Consider the following 14,572-nt stretch of genomic DNA (forward strand, 5'->3'; position numbering starts at 1 on the left):
TAACAGAAGACTCTTGATACCCGGATCATCTTACAGCCCATTCTAGAACTTGGATTAAAATGTGAGCTTGTACCATGTTGCCTGATTGTTTTTTTGAGCCATGAAGTTCCAAATAATTTCTTTAGAAGGCAAAAACAAATGAGCTTCATCCCAACCAGATATTACAGCCCATCTAAACCATATATGGCGCATCCAACACCGAAGTGAGTTCAGTTTTCTCAGATTCATTACATGGAAATATGTAGGAAAAGATACTCAGCTGCAGCAAATAGTAACATTTAGGAGTTCAAACAAAAGACAAATAGCTTATCAGTTTGAATATTAATGAGCAATGTAGAGGACCAAGGGGAAGGGGGAAACCCAATCAAATAGTTATTATACTCTTAAGCAAAGTAAGCCTTACAAATACATGCACTTATTTCCTGTTTGTGGTCTATTACTGAAATGAATTCAGTTGTTCCAGACAGCAAACTGCAATTGCATGGGTCGACGCTATGTAAAAATTAAAAGCTAACATGTTAATCCCTTTTCCCAAATTATAGAGTATTTTCTTTGTTTTTAATGTACTACAATTTAGCACTGCATTAAAAATGCTTGCTTTTTCAGTCTGATTCTAGAACCACTGAATATCTCAAGCTGGAAAGGACCCATAAGGATCATTGAGTCCAAATCCCTGCTCCTTGCAAGGCCACCTAAAACTAAACCGTATGACTATGATCATCATCCCAAACTCCTTGAACTCTGACAGGCTTGGTGCTATGACCATGTCTCTGGGGAGCCTGAATAATAGCTGATAAAATAATGAAGAATGAACAGTAAATTATGCACAGGAAACAATACACCAGCTTTAACTTTGGGCATTCTTAGGAAAACAGAGAGGTATAAAACTCATTACCATTTTAAAAAGCATCTTTCAAAATATAAGATGTGGTTCTGCTTCTCCACCTGTTATGAATAAATCTCTAAAGCATAAAATACTTCCTTTGCATAGAAAAACCCCAAACCAAACAAACCAAAACCAAACCAGTTTTATAAAGCTGTGTATTTTCACGACAAATCCATCAACAGAAAGCCTTGAGATGATGTCTGGGGCAACATTCAGATCTGATGCTCCACATCAGCACCATTCTCATCTGGCTTTACAAAACTCCTGTGTAGCAAATTTACTGAATACACCACTGTGGTGAAAGCTGCTTGCAGAAGCGTCATATGTGATGGGAGAAGTGGAAACATCTGTGAGCCAACAGTCCAAAGAAACCAGAGAGAACTGGGAAAGCAGTATGAAGAGCCATCCCAACACAGAGGAACTGCACCATACTGTGTTTACCACCAAAAGATGAGACAGTCGTGGGAGGAAGGAGACTTAAGAAGAAATCTTAGTCAGCTGCTATCACCGAGGCTTATCTTAGATGCCACCTAGGATAACGAAGTGCTAGCCAGATTCCCAAGGCAGACACATAGCAATTACAGCTTGAGGACCTTACATAAACAGCTAACTAGCATATTTGTCACGACCTTGCACTGGTACTTGAGTCACAGCTGTGTGACATATGCTGAATGGATTATAGTCTAAAAATAATTGATGCTTCTCTCCTAGTCTATTCAATCAGCAAATAGCCTCCCTCCAGTTTCTCACAGTGCTGAAAGTATTTCCTCTAGAAAAATACACTCAGGAAAGAATTTCTGTTCAGAAACCATAAGAAAAGTAAAACAAAAATGTCTGCAGCATAAGTCAGGTCATGAGGAAAGGTCTTAAGTGTTATTTTTATGAAAGCACTTGTGAAGGACTGGAAATCAATGTCAATTCAGGTACATGCAGACCACAGATCATAACCACCTTGATTTCAGATGAGTTCAAAGTTCTGCACTGACAGGCACACAGCTCTGTGTATCATCCACAAAGATAATGACTTTGGACATATAATGTAAGACTCGTTTGAAAACAAACCATAAAGTAACTCTTGTGCATTAAAAGTTCTTTAATGTCTTTATAAGTGTTTAAGTTCTCTGAGATCTGAAGTTTGTTAGCTGGAAAATGACTGCCTTCACATCTGAAAATCTTCCAGTTAACCATCACAATGCTTTCAAGTGGTCACCCACCTCATCCCTCCAAAATCTTCCCAAATGGCTTTTAAAATAGACAGTAAGTGGGGAAAATGAATTGTGTTTACAGTTCCTGTTCTACAGAGAAAGTAAGCAAATTTAGTATTGGTGGCTGGACATACCATTTCCTTGTGATTTGGGTAGAAGGTTTGCTCAATTAAAGGGAACTTCTCTGGACCCAAAGTTTTGTAGACAGACACCAGCTGGGCAAACTGTAAAATAAAGCAAAACAGAAGAAAAAGCTTAGGAAAGAAACCACATTCAACCAAAATGATCTCATACTCATCAAAATTATCTCATCTTAAACCACAACATACTGTCATTTTGCTGCCTGCCTTCTGTGTTTCATAAACCCAGCAAACCCACAGAAACATTCAACACTTGCTCTCTCCTCCTGTCTCATGTGCACACCTTTTCAAACCCTCCAAGCTTCATAAACAGCTCCACAAAGAAAAAACCTCTAAGAGTTAAGCCTTCACATGTGCAGAAAATGAAATACACTGGAATACTGCTTTTCAGATATCCTGTCTGTATGTTTGAAGCTGATTTTGTGGTAATAAAATCATTATAATTTTGAATTGTCTATCATCTTTAATCTAAAGATCAGGCACAATTAGTCATATTTGGTACTTCACAGACACTAAAATACCTTTTTGCAAAGGGAAAAGCAGTAGCTGTACCATATGGAACAAGTCATGTGAAGGACAAATCAGAGGAGTTCTGATTCCCTACGCTCTAGCCATGGCTATTCTTCCAAAAATCAACAAAGATGCTGGTAACTTAAACAGCTACATGTTATTGCCATTTCTATTAATGCTTTCTTTCAGTCTTTCTTCTCCAAGATATTCAGTCTACCTATATGCTGGACTGTCATAACCTAATGCAGAAAGCAAGACAGCACTTAAGCACAACAAGACAAACAGTTCTTTATTAAACAGAAATGTATTTGGGGGCTGCTCTTTCTCTTCAGTGAACAGATCAACTCCTCTGTCGTAGCAGTTCAAAAAGCAAATCACCCTTGAGATCCAGGCTTGGCAAGCGAGGTTTCTAGAGAGCAAAGACAGCTTTGGCAGTCAGAAGACCGCTATTGTTTCAAGCCTCCAAAGCTCTGAATTGTACATGCCTGTGATGTGTTTCATTGTCATGATGCCAACATGAGACATAAACAACTTAGCACAACAGTGTGAATAGTGGGGTTTGCTGGTTACAAACAGGAAAAAAGCAAAGAACAATGGAACTCTGTAAGGCAGCTAGATAACATACCTACTCTAATGCAATTGAGAGTGCAAGGAGAATAAAAGCTGTCTAAAGGGAAGAAAATGATGAAAGCTTTGCATCGCATTTCCAGATGGCACAGAGAATTTGTTTAATTTTGTGGTGTTTACTCGGGGTTGGTAAAACACATATTTAGATTTTGAAGTCCAGTGGAAAATACCTTAATGATGAGTAGTTTTCACCAAAGCCTTAAGAAACTCTAGCTGGATAGTGTGCTGTACAAAACTAACCCCAAGCAAAGGAAATATTATCACAGCTACCAAAATAAGGTGCTTTGTGAATAGGAATCCTGACAACTTAATATTTATGCCTGTTCTTATCCAAGATCCAAATTCAAAATTTCATAAGCGAATAGTGACCATTGAATACATAAATTTTGCCAAACAATGTTATGTTAAAATAAATCTATTTGCATACTTTAAAGTAAAACCCTTAAAAAAATATAAGTCAGATAAGTGCATTTCCTGGGATTCCTTCCTTATTTTCTTTTCCAGTTTCACTGAAAGCAAACAAAAGAAACTGACACTACTTATAGGTCTTGTGGTACTCATTCAAGAGGCAAGAGAGCCAAGATAATTGAGATTAATAGTAGCAAATGTTTGTTTCCTTAAAATAAAATCATATCAACCACAGAGAGTACATGTGTATCATGCTAAAGTACACTCCCACCTAGTAAATAAGCTGCTAAAAAGCACGGAAGAAAAGCAGGTTTAAATTTCCTGATGGAGAAGAGAGGAGTAACACAGCAAGGTTTATCCTTTGTCCTACTGGCACGCTGCTTCACCTCTGCAGCTACAGTTTTAGGGATCTCTTGTCAAACTTTTCTCCCCCCCAGAAAAAGCAAGTTGATAAATTCAACCCAAATTTACCCAACCAGAGCACCTGTGGAAATCCTGCTGTATCTGGACGGATTGGAGGCTACACTGTGCTCATAAGCAGGCTGAGTGCATAAGAGCAGGTTGGCTGCTCTTCTATCCAAACCAGGTTTAGAGGGCTGCTGGAAACTACACTAACAAAATTGATTTGATATTTCATAGGCTTTTTAAATCATAAAGAAACCAAAACAGACCATATAGACCATATTAATGCTTTGCCTTGATTACAGTTCATTAGAGTTTATAAAATTCTTCCCTGGGCAAAAGCATAGTTTTTTTAGAGTATAAATTACTCAATCATCATCTAAATCCAATAGTGAATGTTTTCAGATGTGAGATACTTATGAAACAGAGAATACTGTTAGAGCCACTCCATATTTAAATATTTTATATGGATGCCAAAATCTCTGGGAGATTTAACAATTATCTAACAAAAAGAAACTCAAAGGGCTCAGTATTCCAGTAGGGATCTTTTCAACATCTTAAGAGAAAACAAAAAGGAAAAAAGTTGTTTTAACTCTTACATTTACTTGCTGAATTTACTTCTTAGTTCCAAATTTTGTGTCTTCAGCTCAAAGAGAGATATTCTTTGGCACATCTATTTATGGTTTTCAGATAGGCTTTCTTTAAAGGAAAACAGTGGGATTTTGCATCATTCTTTGGAATGTCAGCTCTTCTCTGTTCTACCAGACGCTAAAAACTTCCACATCTAGGCCTATGGAGTGTTCCCGTATCGAAGAACGGGAGGGCACCAGTTATACTTTTTCTCCTCTCTAACAAAGCAAGATACAGCTTAAGAAGAAATACTTAAGTCAAAAAGACACTTGTTCCCTTTGATTTCACATAAAAGCTTTATGGAACTCTATAGATGTGACTGCATAGACTCTACTGTAACCAAACAGCACGCATCATCATCACTTTGCTAACTTCATAAAGATCTGAATAATGACTTCGCTTATCACTTGAGATTACTTAAATTGTGCATAATTATATGCATGTCATCCCCCAAATTCTCAGTTTTTCCTGAACAAACTGCACAAGCATTCTCCTCAAAGATAATTAGATATGAGATTTAAAATTAATCACTCCAGATGGTGCTTTGTGTTACCTTTAATTCCAGCAAGCTTCTCATCTCTCTTGCCAGAGTGAAGGATACTTATAATTGACCATTCCCATGGGGAATTTTCTGGTATGTCAAGTAAAATTTCATGGAATGAACTACTTCACCTTTGTCTGCAGTTGTTCACTATTAGGGAAGTACACCTGAGCTGTGCAACCTTTTGTGTCTGAGATTTCCCTTTGTTGTGAGTATTCATTACCTGTCCTCTTTATGAGTTAAGGCTTGCTTCTATTGACAGTGGAAGAACTCCAACCGGCCATCTAATACTTCATGGTAACAACCATAACAATCATGAAAATCTTTGGACAGTCTGGTTCACCAAAGCAGAGAAGCTGGTACTCTAGCACTGAAGAAACAGTAAAGCTTTGATGGGTGAACACTTCTTGAATCCCTTTGTCATTATAAAAATAGCACTTTTAGCTGAGATTTAACTTATCTTTGACTGCTGTAAGGTGTTGGCACATCTGACGAGTGAAGACATTTCATGCAATACCAGTTTACTTCTGGATTTCTGTATATAAATTTGCCTTTTACCAAATGTATTAAACATGTACCAGTGGTTGTGGCTGAGGTTACTAAAGTAAGACTTTAAAGTTTCTAATACAATCTCAATATTCAGTACTGCTGCAAGCTTGCTTTGAACATGTGCTACTTCAAAGCAGGTGACACAAAACAGTTTAGTTTGGGCTGTTATGCTGCTCCTGACAGAGTCCAAGTTTCATCCTACTGTATACTGAAATAATTCCTTTGTAAGATGAAGAATTTACGAAAGACAGCTTTCCATGGAAATGCTACAGAGGTTCCTAGTATTCCTCCATGAACTGCACACCACAGGAAATTATGCCTGAATATATATATGATGACACATGAGTGTGGCTGGGGGCCTCAGCAACTGGGTTTTCCCTTTCAGCCTCGGTGGCCAACAGATTGAGAGACAAACACTATAGACCCTTCAGAGGGAGAAGAAATTCAGCAGTTGTGTGGAAGGGGCCAGGAGGGTACATTGGACTCATGTCCTCTGTGGGACCCAATTTCCCCACGCCTGTGCTTTAAACATATGTTGTGTTTGGTTTTGTGGGATTTTTCATTTATTTTATTTTAAATGACTATACATGGACAGTATCTGTGCTACTATTCTATGCTATTCATGTGCCGCTTTGTTGCCATCAGCCTACATTTCTTCCTCTGTGCTTTAGTAAACATTAAATACTCTCCCAGAAGGCTGAGTACATACACATTTGATTTGCTCTTTGATACCCAATACAAGGATCAAGGGGAACAGACTCCTGACTAGTGTACGTACTACTTTCTGCCAGCAGGAGCTGACTGACAACTTAATGAAAGCACACAAAGTCAATGGAAAGTTTGCCATACAGCTGAGCAATGAAACTGTCTACAGATCAGTTTGGGCACATGAAGAGAATCCAGAAAAGATGGAAAATGACAAAAGAACTTGATGTTCCTCCAGTAGTTTTCCAGTATTACAATGCAAAGCCAAAGGCACCACAGTTGGACTGTGAATTTTCCATTCACAGATAACTTATATGAACCCTTTATCATAATTCAAGTTGTAGTTTCCTAACACAGACGAGCTGATCCCCTACCCCTTGTGCAGCCCAGCCTCACACAAGAACACAGTGAGGATCTCTGCCTCTCCAAGCTGAGCTGCTCTCCCCCACTACATCTTTTAGTCAAATCCTGCTGCTTTAACTCACCAACACTGGGACTAGCAGCATCTCTTCCTTCCACCCCTGACTGCAGCTGATGTTTCCTCATCTTTACCTCCAGCTCCCTCCTTACCCTCTGAGGTCCTTGTTTGCACCTAAGGCTACTCAGCCTGTGTGGGTTGTGCTGACCTTTCCCAGAATTCTTTGGGCTGCCTGCTCCATGTTCCCCAGGATTTCCAAAGACATTTGTTTGACTCCTGCAGCTCCCCTGCAGCACGTGTGCTGCAGCCTGTGCCGTCTCTGAGAGGCACATCTCTCCCAATTAGCAATCACTGCTGTAATTAACCACTGGAATATTTTCACATCAGAATTACATCTATATACAAACCATTATGAATTTCTGCAGGATTCAAAAAATAAAGCTTCAAATAAAAAACTCATGCCCTTGGAAGCACTGCAGGCAGAGCTCTTGCTTGCAGACTACCAGAGTGCATCTGTGAGAGGGAAACAGTTTAATACAACAGTTAGAAAATCTGGATTAAAAAAAAATAATCAAAATCAACTGAAAAGTAGAAGAGGGTCAGAGACACAAAAGCAGTCCCTCTTGGCCTGCAACATTGGGTAAGCAAGGCACCTGGCAATGAGAAATACCTTTGCTAACGAAAAAGGCAGTGACAAAATGCGTAAACAGTGAGGAAACTGAGATTTAAAGAAGATACGCAGATTAAAAAGAAGGAAAAGTAGCTGATGAGCAAGAGGTAGAAAACAAGTAAGACATGTTTGTTCCAAAAGAATTTGCAAAACTAAGTACCTTGAGGCTGAGATCAAGAGGCCTTCTGGAACTTCTTATTTCAGAATGAGAAATTACAGAGGGAAAAAAAGGTTAGTTTATGGAATTGAGTCACCAAAATAAAAGCTACAGAGGCTCTTTCTTGGGTGCACTTGGCAGCAATGAGAATGTGCAGCTTATTCCATTATAATAGGAACATGGAGTTCAATGTCTCACCCAAGGAAACATTTCTGCACCTGGTAATTTTAATAGTACTTGGGCAAGTGCATAAGCACTTCTCATAAGGGTTTGGGGCTCACCACAGCAGAAAGAGTTTATTGCTTTGTGGGAATTTTTTTTAGAGATAGTAACATCCTGAGACTTTCCAGCTAAAATAAGGTTTATAATAATACTTAACTCAATGAGACTTCATGGTACAGGAAGAAATCTGCCTTTTAATGCAAACTGTGTTTTTACAGATATAGCCCTTCCATATTCATTGTTAAGGAGTCTTGTAGTTCATTAGCTTTCATGTAGGTATTCAGATGTGTATGTAAGAAGTTATCTTCAGGAAAAAACACTATTTATGTATTTAACCATTGAAGTGAAAAGTAAAGCCCATTTTCATATTGCTAAAATACATTTTTTTTCCTTTGTCTGAAATTGCACATAGATGCAATCAGGTGCATCTGTAACTCTGTGCACAGAATTCAAACTCAGTCAAATCAGGCTTCTTACATACATGGACTTTCCTGTCCTGAGATCCTGCCCTCATTTCAGCAAGATAATGGTGTTTTGTATTTCAATTCTGTAGCAGAACCAGCAGATAATTCAAAGGATATGAATGACAGCTTTATACTCCTGGCTTTCAGATTAACCTTACAGCCTTTATTTAAATAAAGTTTCTTTCACCAAAAGCTAAAAAATGGTTACAAGTCTGTTGCAATCTTCTGCCACTAGAATCATTTCATGCATTGAAAGTCCTGAAGAGATGTCAAGAGCTCCCAGTGCTGCTCTTCAGTGCAGGGAAGAGCAGGGCAAAGTGGCAACAACATACCACAGCATTAAAACAGGCAATATAAAAATCTGAGTTGACTTTTGCATTAAATTAGCCTCATGGCAGTAAATGCTAGTCAAAGCAAAATATATATATATATGTACTTAATCTATAAAGTATTTAATAGTTCAAGATTGATGAACATAGAGCTGTAAGAATTACTTGTATAGAACACAAAAAAAAACCATTAACACTGAGGTATATTCATTACTCAAGGGTCTCAATTTTTTTCAAGGAATTTCAGGCGAGTTTAAATACACAGGATCATTAAGAGAGTCTGTAATATTCCCTCTCTTTTTTAAGAACAGATGAAACTTAACATAGCTCTATAAAGAGGTGCAATCTTACAAGACTGGTTGAAACCACAAGGAAATTCAGTGATGGCTCTAGGTTTCATCTAATGAAATATGTAAAACTATAGCCACTGACTAACATATAGGTCTTTAACATTTCTGATGTTAACAGACATTAAATCTGAAAGCCTCTAAATGTCTTCCCTATCTGAGTTGAAGCCAGATTGCAGGTACGTATTTTTTAGCCTTGACCTTCAAAAGATCTCCTCTGGCACATAAAGAAGTGCGTAATCAGCCAAATTGTACCATGTTGCTCAGTATTATTGTACAAATCTTAGTTTTGGAAATGAGCACAGAATTTTCTTATGGTGCAATAAAAATTGCTAATATCTTTCTCTAAGAGGCATGGAATAGCATTGAGATGTCTCATAGATTCACAGTAAATAGGTTTTTCAAAGACTTTCCTTCTTGCACACATTCATTTTATTTGTGTTTCATTCTCCAGAAGATACTTTGACACAATATTGAAACTCAGCTGTGTGGCTGTGTCTGCCTATTAGCATAGCTTCAATAATTTGTGTCAACAGGAAGCTAGAATGAACAGAGCTCATTTCTTTCACACACTCCTCCCTGCAGAGTGCCTACAAGTTCCCTGCCAGTGTCCCAGTCTGTTGCTCAAGATTGTTAAGTATAGCTTGAAGGGGGAAAAGCACAACAGTGCAACTTATAAAGGCAACACCTGAAGGAAGAGAAAACAAGGTAGGGGAGAGTACTCAATACCATCAGAAAGCAACAGACTGCAGCTAAAACAGAAAGAAAGCTAAGAGCAGAGAAATGAAACGTTCAGTAAGAGTAGGAAGATGAAGACAGCTAAATGGAAAATCATCTGCAAAAGAAACACAGAGCAAACTACAACACGCGAAGGCACAGAATGATGTAAGCTTGGCAAAAGGAGCAAAAGAGGAAAATGTCAACAAACTTGCAAAAATGCATTTGGCTGTCCTCTCCCAAAGCATAGAGAAACAAACAGAACTGCGACAGAACAGCACTACCAAGTTTAGCAATGGTAAAAGCCATGACCAGCCTTCCCTCAGAATGATCGCAGATAAGCAATTCTGGCATAACAAAGTGTTCTATGGCACTTCTCTTACACTTAAACCCCTTAATAACAATAAATTCCTACAATGAAGCAAAGTCCCAGTGAGCTTTTGAAGATGTTTCAGTGCAAGACGTGCTCACATCTGGGGCTCTATGTAAAAAACATCAGGATCTTTCAGCTGTCTCTACATTCATACAGGTGTCTTTGTTTTCTGGGTCTCATTTTCACTCTGCCAGCTCCTGACCAGAAAACAGTTCCTGGTGTTTTTCCTTTCTTTCCCACACTACTGAAGTGATGTATCAGTTTGTCATTAGACCAACAGTGCTTACATCCCATGAGGCCAAGCCTGCTCTGCACCCAGCTTTCCATCCATGCAGTGACAGACATCCCTTCCCCAGGTGGTACAGGTAGGTGCAGTAGCTTGACACACTACCCTACATCCCTCCTTGATTACATCAAGCCAGTATTTCAAGCGAAATACAGACTTTTCCACAAGCGTGGCAGCAGCTAATTGAGGTCACTACTCACAAATGATTTTGTAGACCTGTTATTATGCTGTAGATTGTGCCATCACCTTCACCAGAGTAAATGTGTAATTAGCAGATCCTTAAAGCCTTCTAAACCAGTCACTGTTATGTAGCCTCCCAAGGCACACTAACAAGAGAACACATTTGCAGCCAGCTGCAGATGCTGCTAGGTAAAGCTACTATCATGGATCTGGATGGAATCCAGGGGAATAGATTTTATGAGAATTTTCTTTCTCTTCAGTCATACACATTTGGTCTACAAAACTACAGCAATTCTGAGATCCCTGCAGTGTTGAAATGCTTATCTCTATCTGCAGCATAGATATATAGAACAGCAATCCACACCTTATTGTGTGTAATTAGTACATCACAGTCCAGGTTTAACTGAAATAGAGCTCTACCTGTAGCAGTCATAGACCTTGAACTGTGTGGTCACTGCTAAGTCAGGGTCTGCAGCTTCAGGATGCTCCAATTAACTCTACCTCCCCACAATTCCACTTATTAGGAGTGCTGTACGCAGTGTGGGTGAAGAGCTAATAACCCATGGTATTCCAAGACCTGCCACCAGAGTCTGCAACCAAAGCTAAAATCAAGATCAGGGTTCAAGTGACATAAAGACTTAAGCATGCTAATTCCACATGAATCTTACTGGGAAGCATGTAAAAGGATACGTGCAGGGCAGGAGATATGTTTCAAAAATTCAACACACTGGAAAATCATGGAATTTTAATTTTTTTTTATATTTTCCCAGTCTGACTCGTAAGTAGGGATTTCACCCATTGCTGCAAGCACTGTCCTTATCACATCTTCTAGTTACTTCTGGAATTACTTCCCTCTCCGCAATTACTTCCCTTACATACTTCATTTACTACAGGAAAGTTTACATCAATTTTCTAAGCCTCAGCTAAGTAATACCTCATTTATTTCTTGAATTACCTTTTCTAAAGGAAAAGAGAGATAATAAAGTATCTGGATTCTAACTTTAAATAATACCAGGTCATAACTTTGGGTAAGTAATTTTGTTCTTTTTTCTTTTTACTGTTATAAAACTTTTATAAGTACTTTACACCAGGTTCTACGGACCATTTTAGACATGAGTCAAATTATGAGTCACAAATCCAACAAGGAAAGTATACATTTTTTCCTCACTTTATCTTGCTGTAACTATAAATTAGACTAGGGAACATTCTTGGCTCACTTGAAAGGGATAAGTCATGCACAAGACTATCACTTTGCAACACGACAATGCAATGAAATGTTCCAACATGGTATAACAAGGCGTGAGCCTTAAAACAGTTACTCCACAGCTCTGCATGCATTCACTAATAAAGAACTTAGTCTTTCTTTATAAAAGTCACAATTTCCCCTTAGGTAAGAAGCTTTCCGACATCTTCATAGTGCGTAAGTGGAAACTCTTCTCACAAACCAGGATGATGATTTCTTCACCAGGTAGGTGCTAGGTATTATCAGAGAAGTCAAATAACAAGAATCCAGTAATAATCCCAAACATTAGCATACTTCAGCAGGCAAACATCTCACCAGCACACTCATTGCAGTGTTTTCTTTGCCACAGTTGCTGGCTACCCAGCTTTTCAAAGGGTTATTCAGTGCTTTGAACTTTTGACATGCATTCAAAGGAACTAGGTATGTCCTGATACTGGAAAATACAAGCTTTAAGACTTGTTCTCAGAAATGTTTAGTGTGTTCCTGGCAATCTTCCACCTTTCAATAAAATACCTCAGATCAAATGCAAATTGTTCATTGGCAAAAGCCTAGAAGCCCACACTTGCCTGTAGGCACAGGACACAAAGAATTCTGATGAAAAACTAAGGGCAGGTGCACCAGCTTCTAACACAGAGCATGAAACTGCCCTCAGGGTTGAGAAGAGATGCTGTGCATCCAGAGCTCTACATTGTAAAGAAATGCAAAGACCCAATGCTCTGAACAACAGTAACTTAAAAAACAAAGAACTTGTATGGTGGATTCTAACTCTCACTTTATTCTTTTCCGACTTCCCCTCCTAGCAATTCTATCCTACTCCTGATTTTACCCTGCCGTAAATAAGAGCAACTGCCCATGACTAATTCAATCATTTTTCATCCCTTAAAGGCCCATTCCATTGGATACTCTACTTTTTTTTAATGCTATTATAGAAATTGCCATTCACTTCTGCCACTCAAATTTTACCTACAGGAAAGTGAATGTATTTCTCATAAATTAATACAGATGTTACTCATGACTTTATTCTGCTTCCTGATTTTTCATAAGGCTTTTGAACTTGTAATTTTTATAGAAATAGCTTTGCTACAACTATCAAGTACGCTGGGGATGCCAGCGTACTGCATCCCAATGATCAGGTTATGGAAGTCTTCATTTTCTGCCATGCTGAATGAATGCTGTTGAACCAGGACAAAATCAGGCCTGAAGGACCTAGCAGGAAAAAAGATACATTGCTAATGGTCAATGATCAAATGATTTTATTCCTTCAACAGCCCGACCTTAAAAGGGAAAATGTCTAGCTGACGGATCCATTTAATGCCTGTTAAGAAAGGGATTATCCAGAAAGGCATCCTTTACATGTGCAGTGAAGACAGGGCAAGTCCAAGCACACGCTTGCAAACCTGACAGGGACACTCACAGCTGCTGAACATGCTTCCTGACAACCTGACATAAACTGTACTTTATGAAAAGATACAGATGTGTATGAAGTGGAACCTAACTTTGCATTTGAAATGACTGTTAAGGCAACAAATAATATAAATTGAAACAGGAACTGGAGTGTATTTTATTATTTAAGCTATGATGAAGAAAAAATTTAAATGAAAAAGGTCTTTACTGAAAAGATACAATTGCAGTTTCAGCAAATCAGTTCTGTATGTAACAGATGAGCCTGGCAGGTGATTCAATTCCTTTAATCAGTGCTGTAAACACTGAGCAGATTTCTGATCAAGGAACTTGCAGAATAATTCTGCTAGGGTTTTTTCTAGTTACAGTTTAAGTAAGCATGTATCAGCTAAGCTTAAATAGGTGCTATTTTAGCAGTGGGGAACACTGCTTGAGTCACTGGCCTGAAGTATATCTAGGAGCACAGTATGAGCATCAGTAGTTCTTATGCTTACTGCTTCCATGCAGCAACAGACTGAGAAGAGCACCCCAAAGCATCCAAAACTAGACCATAGTTTGCAGCAGGGATTGCACAGAGGCAGAGTAGCCTGCATGAGTTAGGTGTAATCAAGCAAGTTAGAAGATATCATTAGCAAAACCAACAGTTCCTGGGTTCTGCTGCATTATTTGAATATTTATGACATTGTCTGAATCAAAGGATCAACAGATTTTTATCCTCAGAGTATTTCTGGCATGGGTTGAAATGGGTTTGCAGGATGTCTTGAAGTACTTAGTGATGAAGATTCCATGATGCTCTGGGATGAGCATGGCTGTCTATACACCTCCCACTACCACAAAGAACAGAAGTCAGGATATTCCAAGTTAAAGGACCAAACAAATCCCCTTGTGCTTGTACAGAAACTCTTTTTGTGCTCAAATTAAAAGACCACACTCCTAAATAGGATCCAGCTAAAGTACAGCATCATCACGTATTCAGAATGGGAACCAATCTCACATTTACAAGCTTAGCTTATGGTCACAGGTAGTTAAAACCCAGAACTGAAGCCACTGGTGGAGCAAAGAACAACCATGTTCACAGCAGGAGTGCTGCCTGCTCAGCCTCACTGTCCATGGACTTGCAGGCAGGGTGTGTAGGCTCCAGCCCTGCTCTGTTACACACCTT

At 38.8% G+C, this 14,572-nt stretch overlaps 1 protein-coding gene across 1 annotated transcript in view; it reads right to left on the reverse strand.

The window, feature by feature from the left end:
- The window catches only part of SYN2 (synapsin II), a 185,316-nt gene that overhangs the window by 97,535 nt on the left and 73,209 nt on the right, over positions 1-14,572 (reverse strand). The window contains exon 5 of the mRNA XM_005149375.4: positions 2,226-2,315. Within this exon, the coding sequence (XP_005149432.3) occupies positions 2,226-2,315 (90 nt within the window). The remainder of the gene's footprint in view (positions 1-2,225; positions 2,316-14,572) is intronic.

This window comes from Melopsittacus undulatus, chromosome 9 (assembly GCF_012275295.1).
Source record: "Melopsittacus undulatus isolate bMelUnd1 chromosome 9, bMelUnd1.mat.Z, whole genome shotgun sequence".
Lineage (NCBI taxonomy): Eukaryota > Metazoa > Chordata > Aves > Psittaciformes > Psittaculidae > Melopsittacus > Melopsittacus undulatus.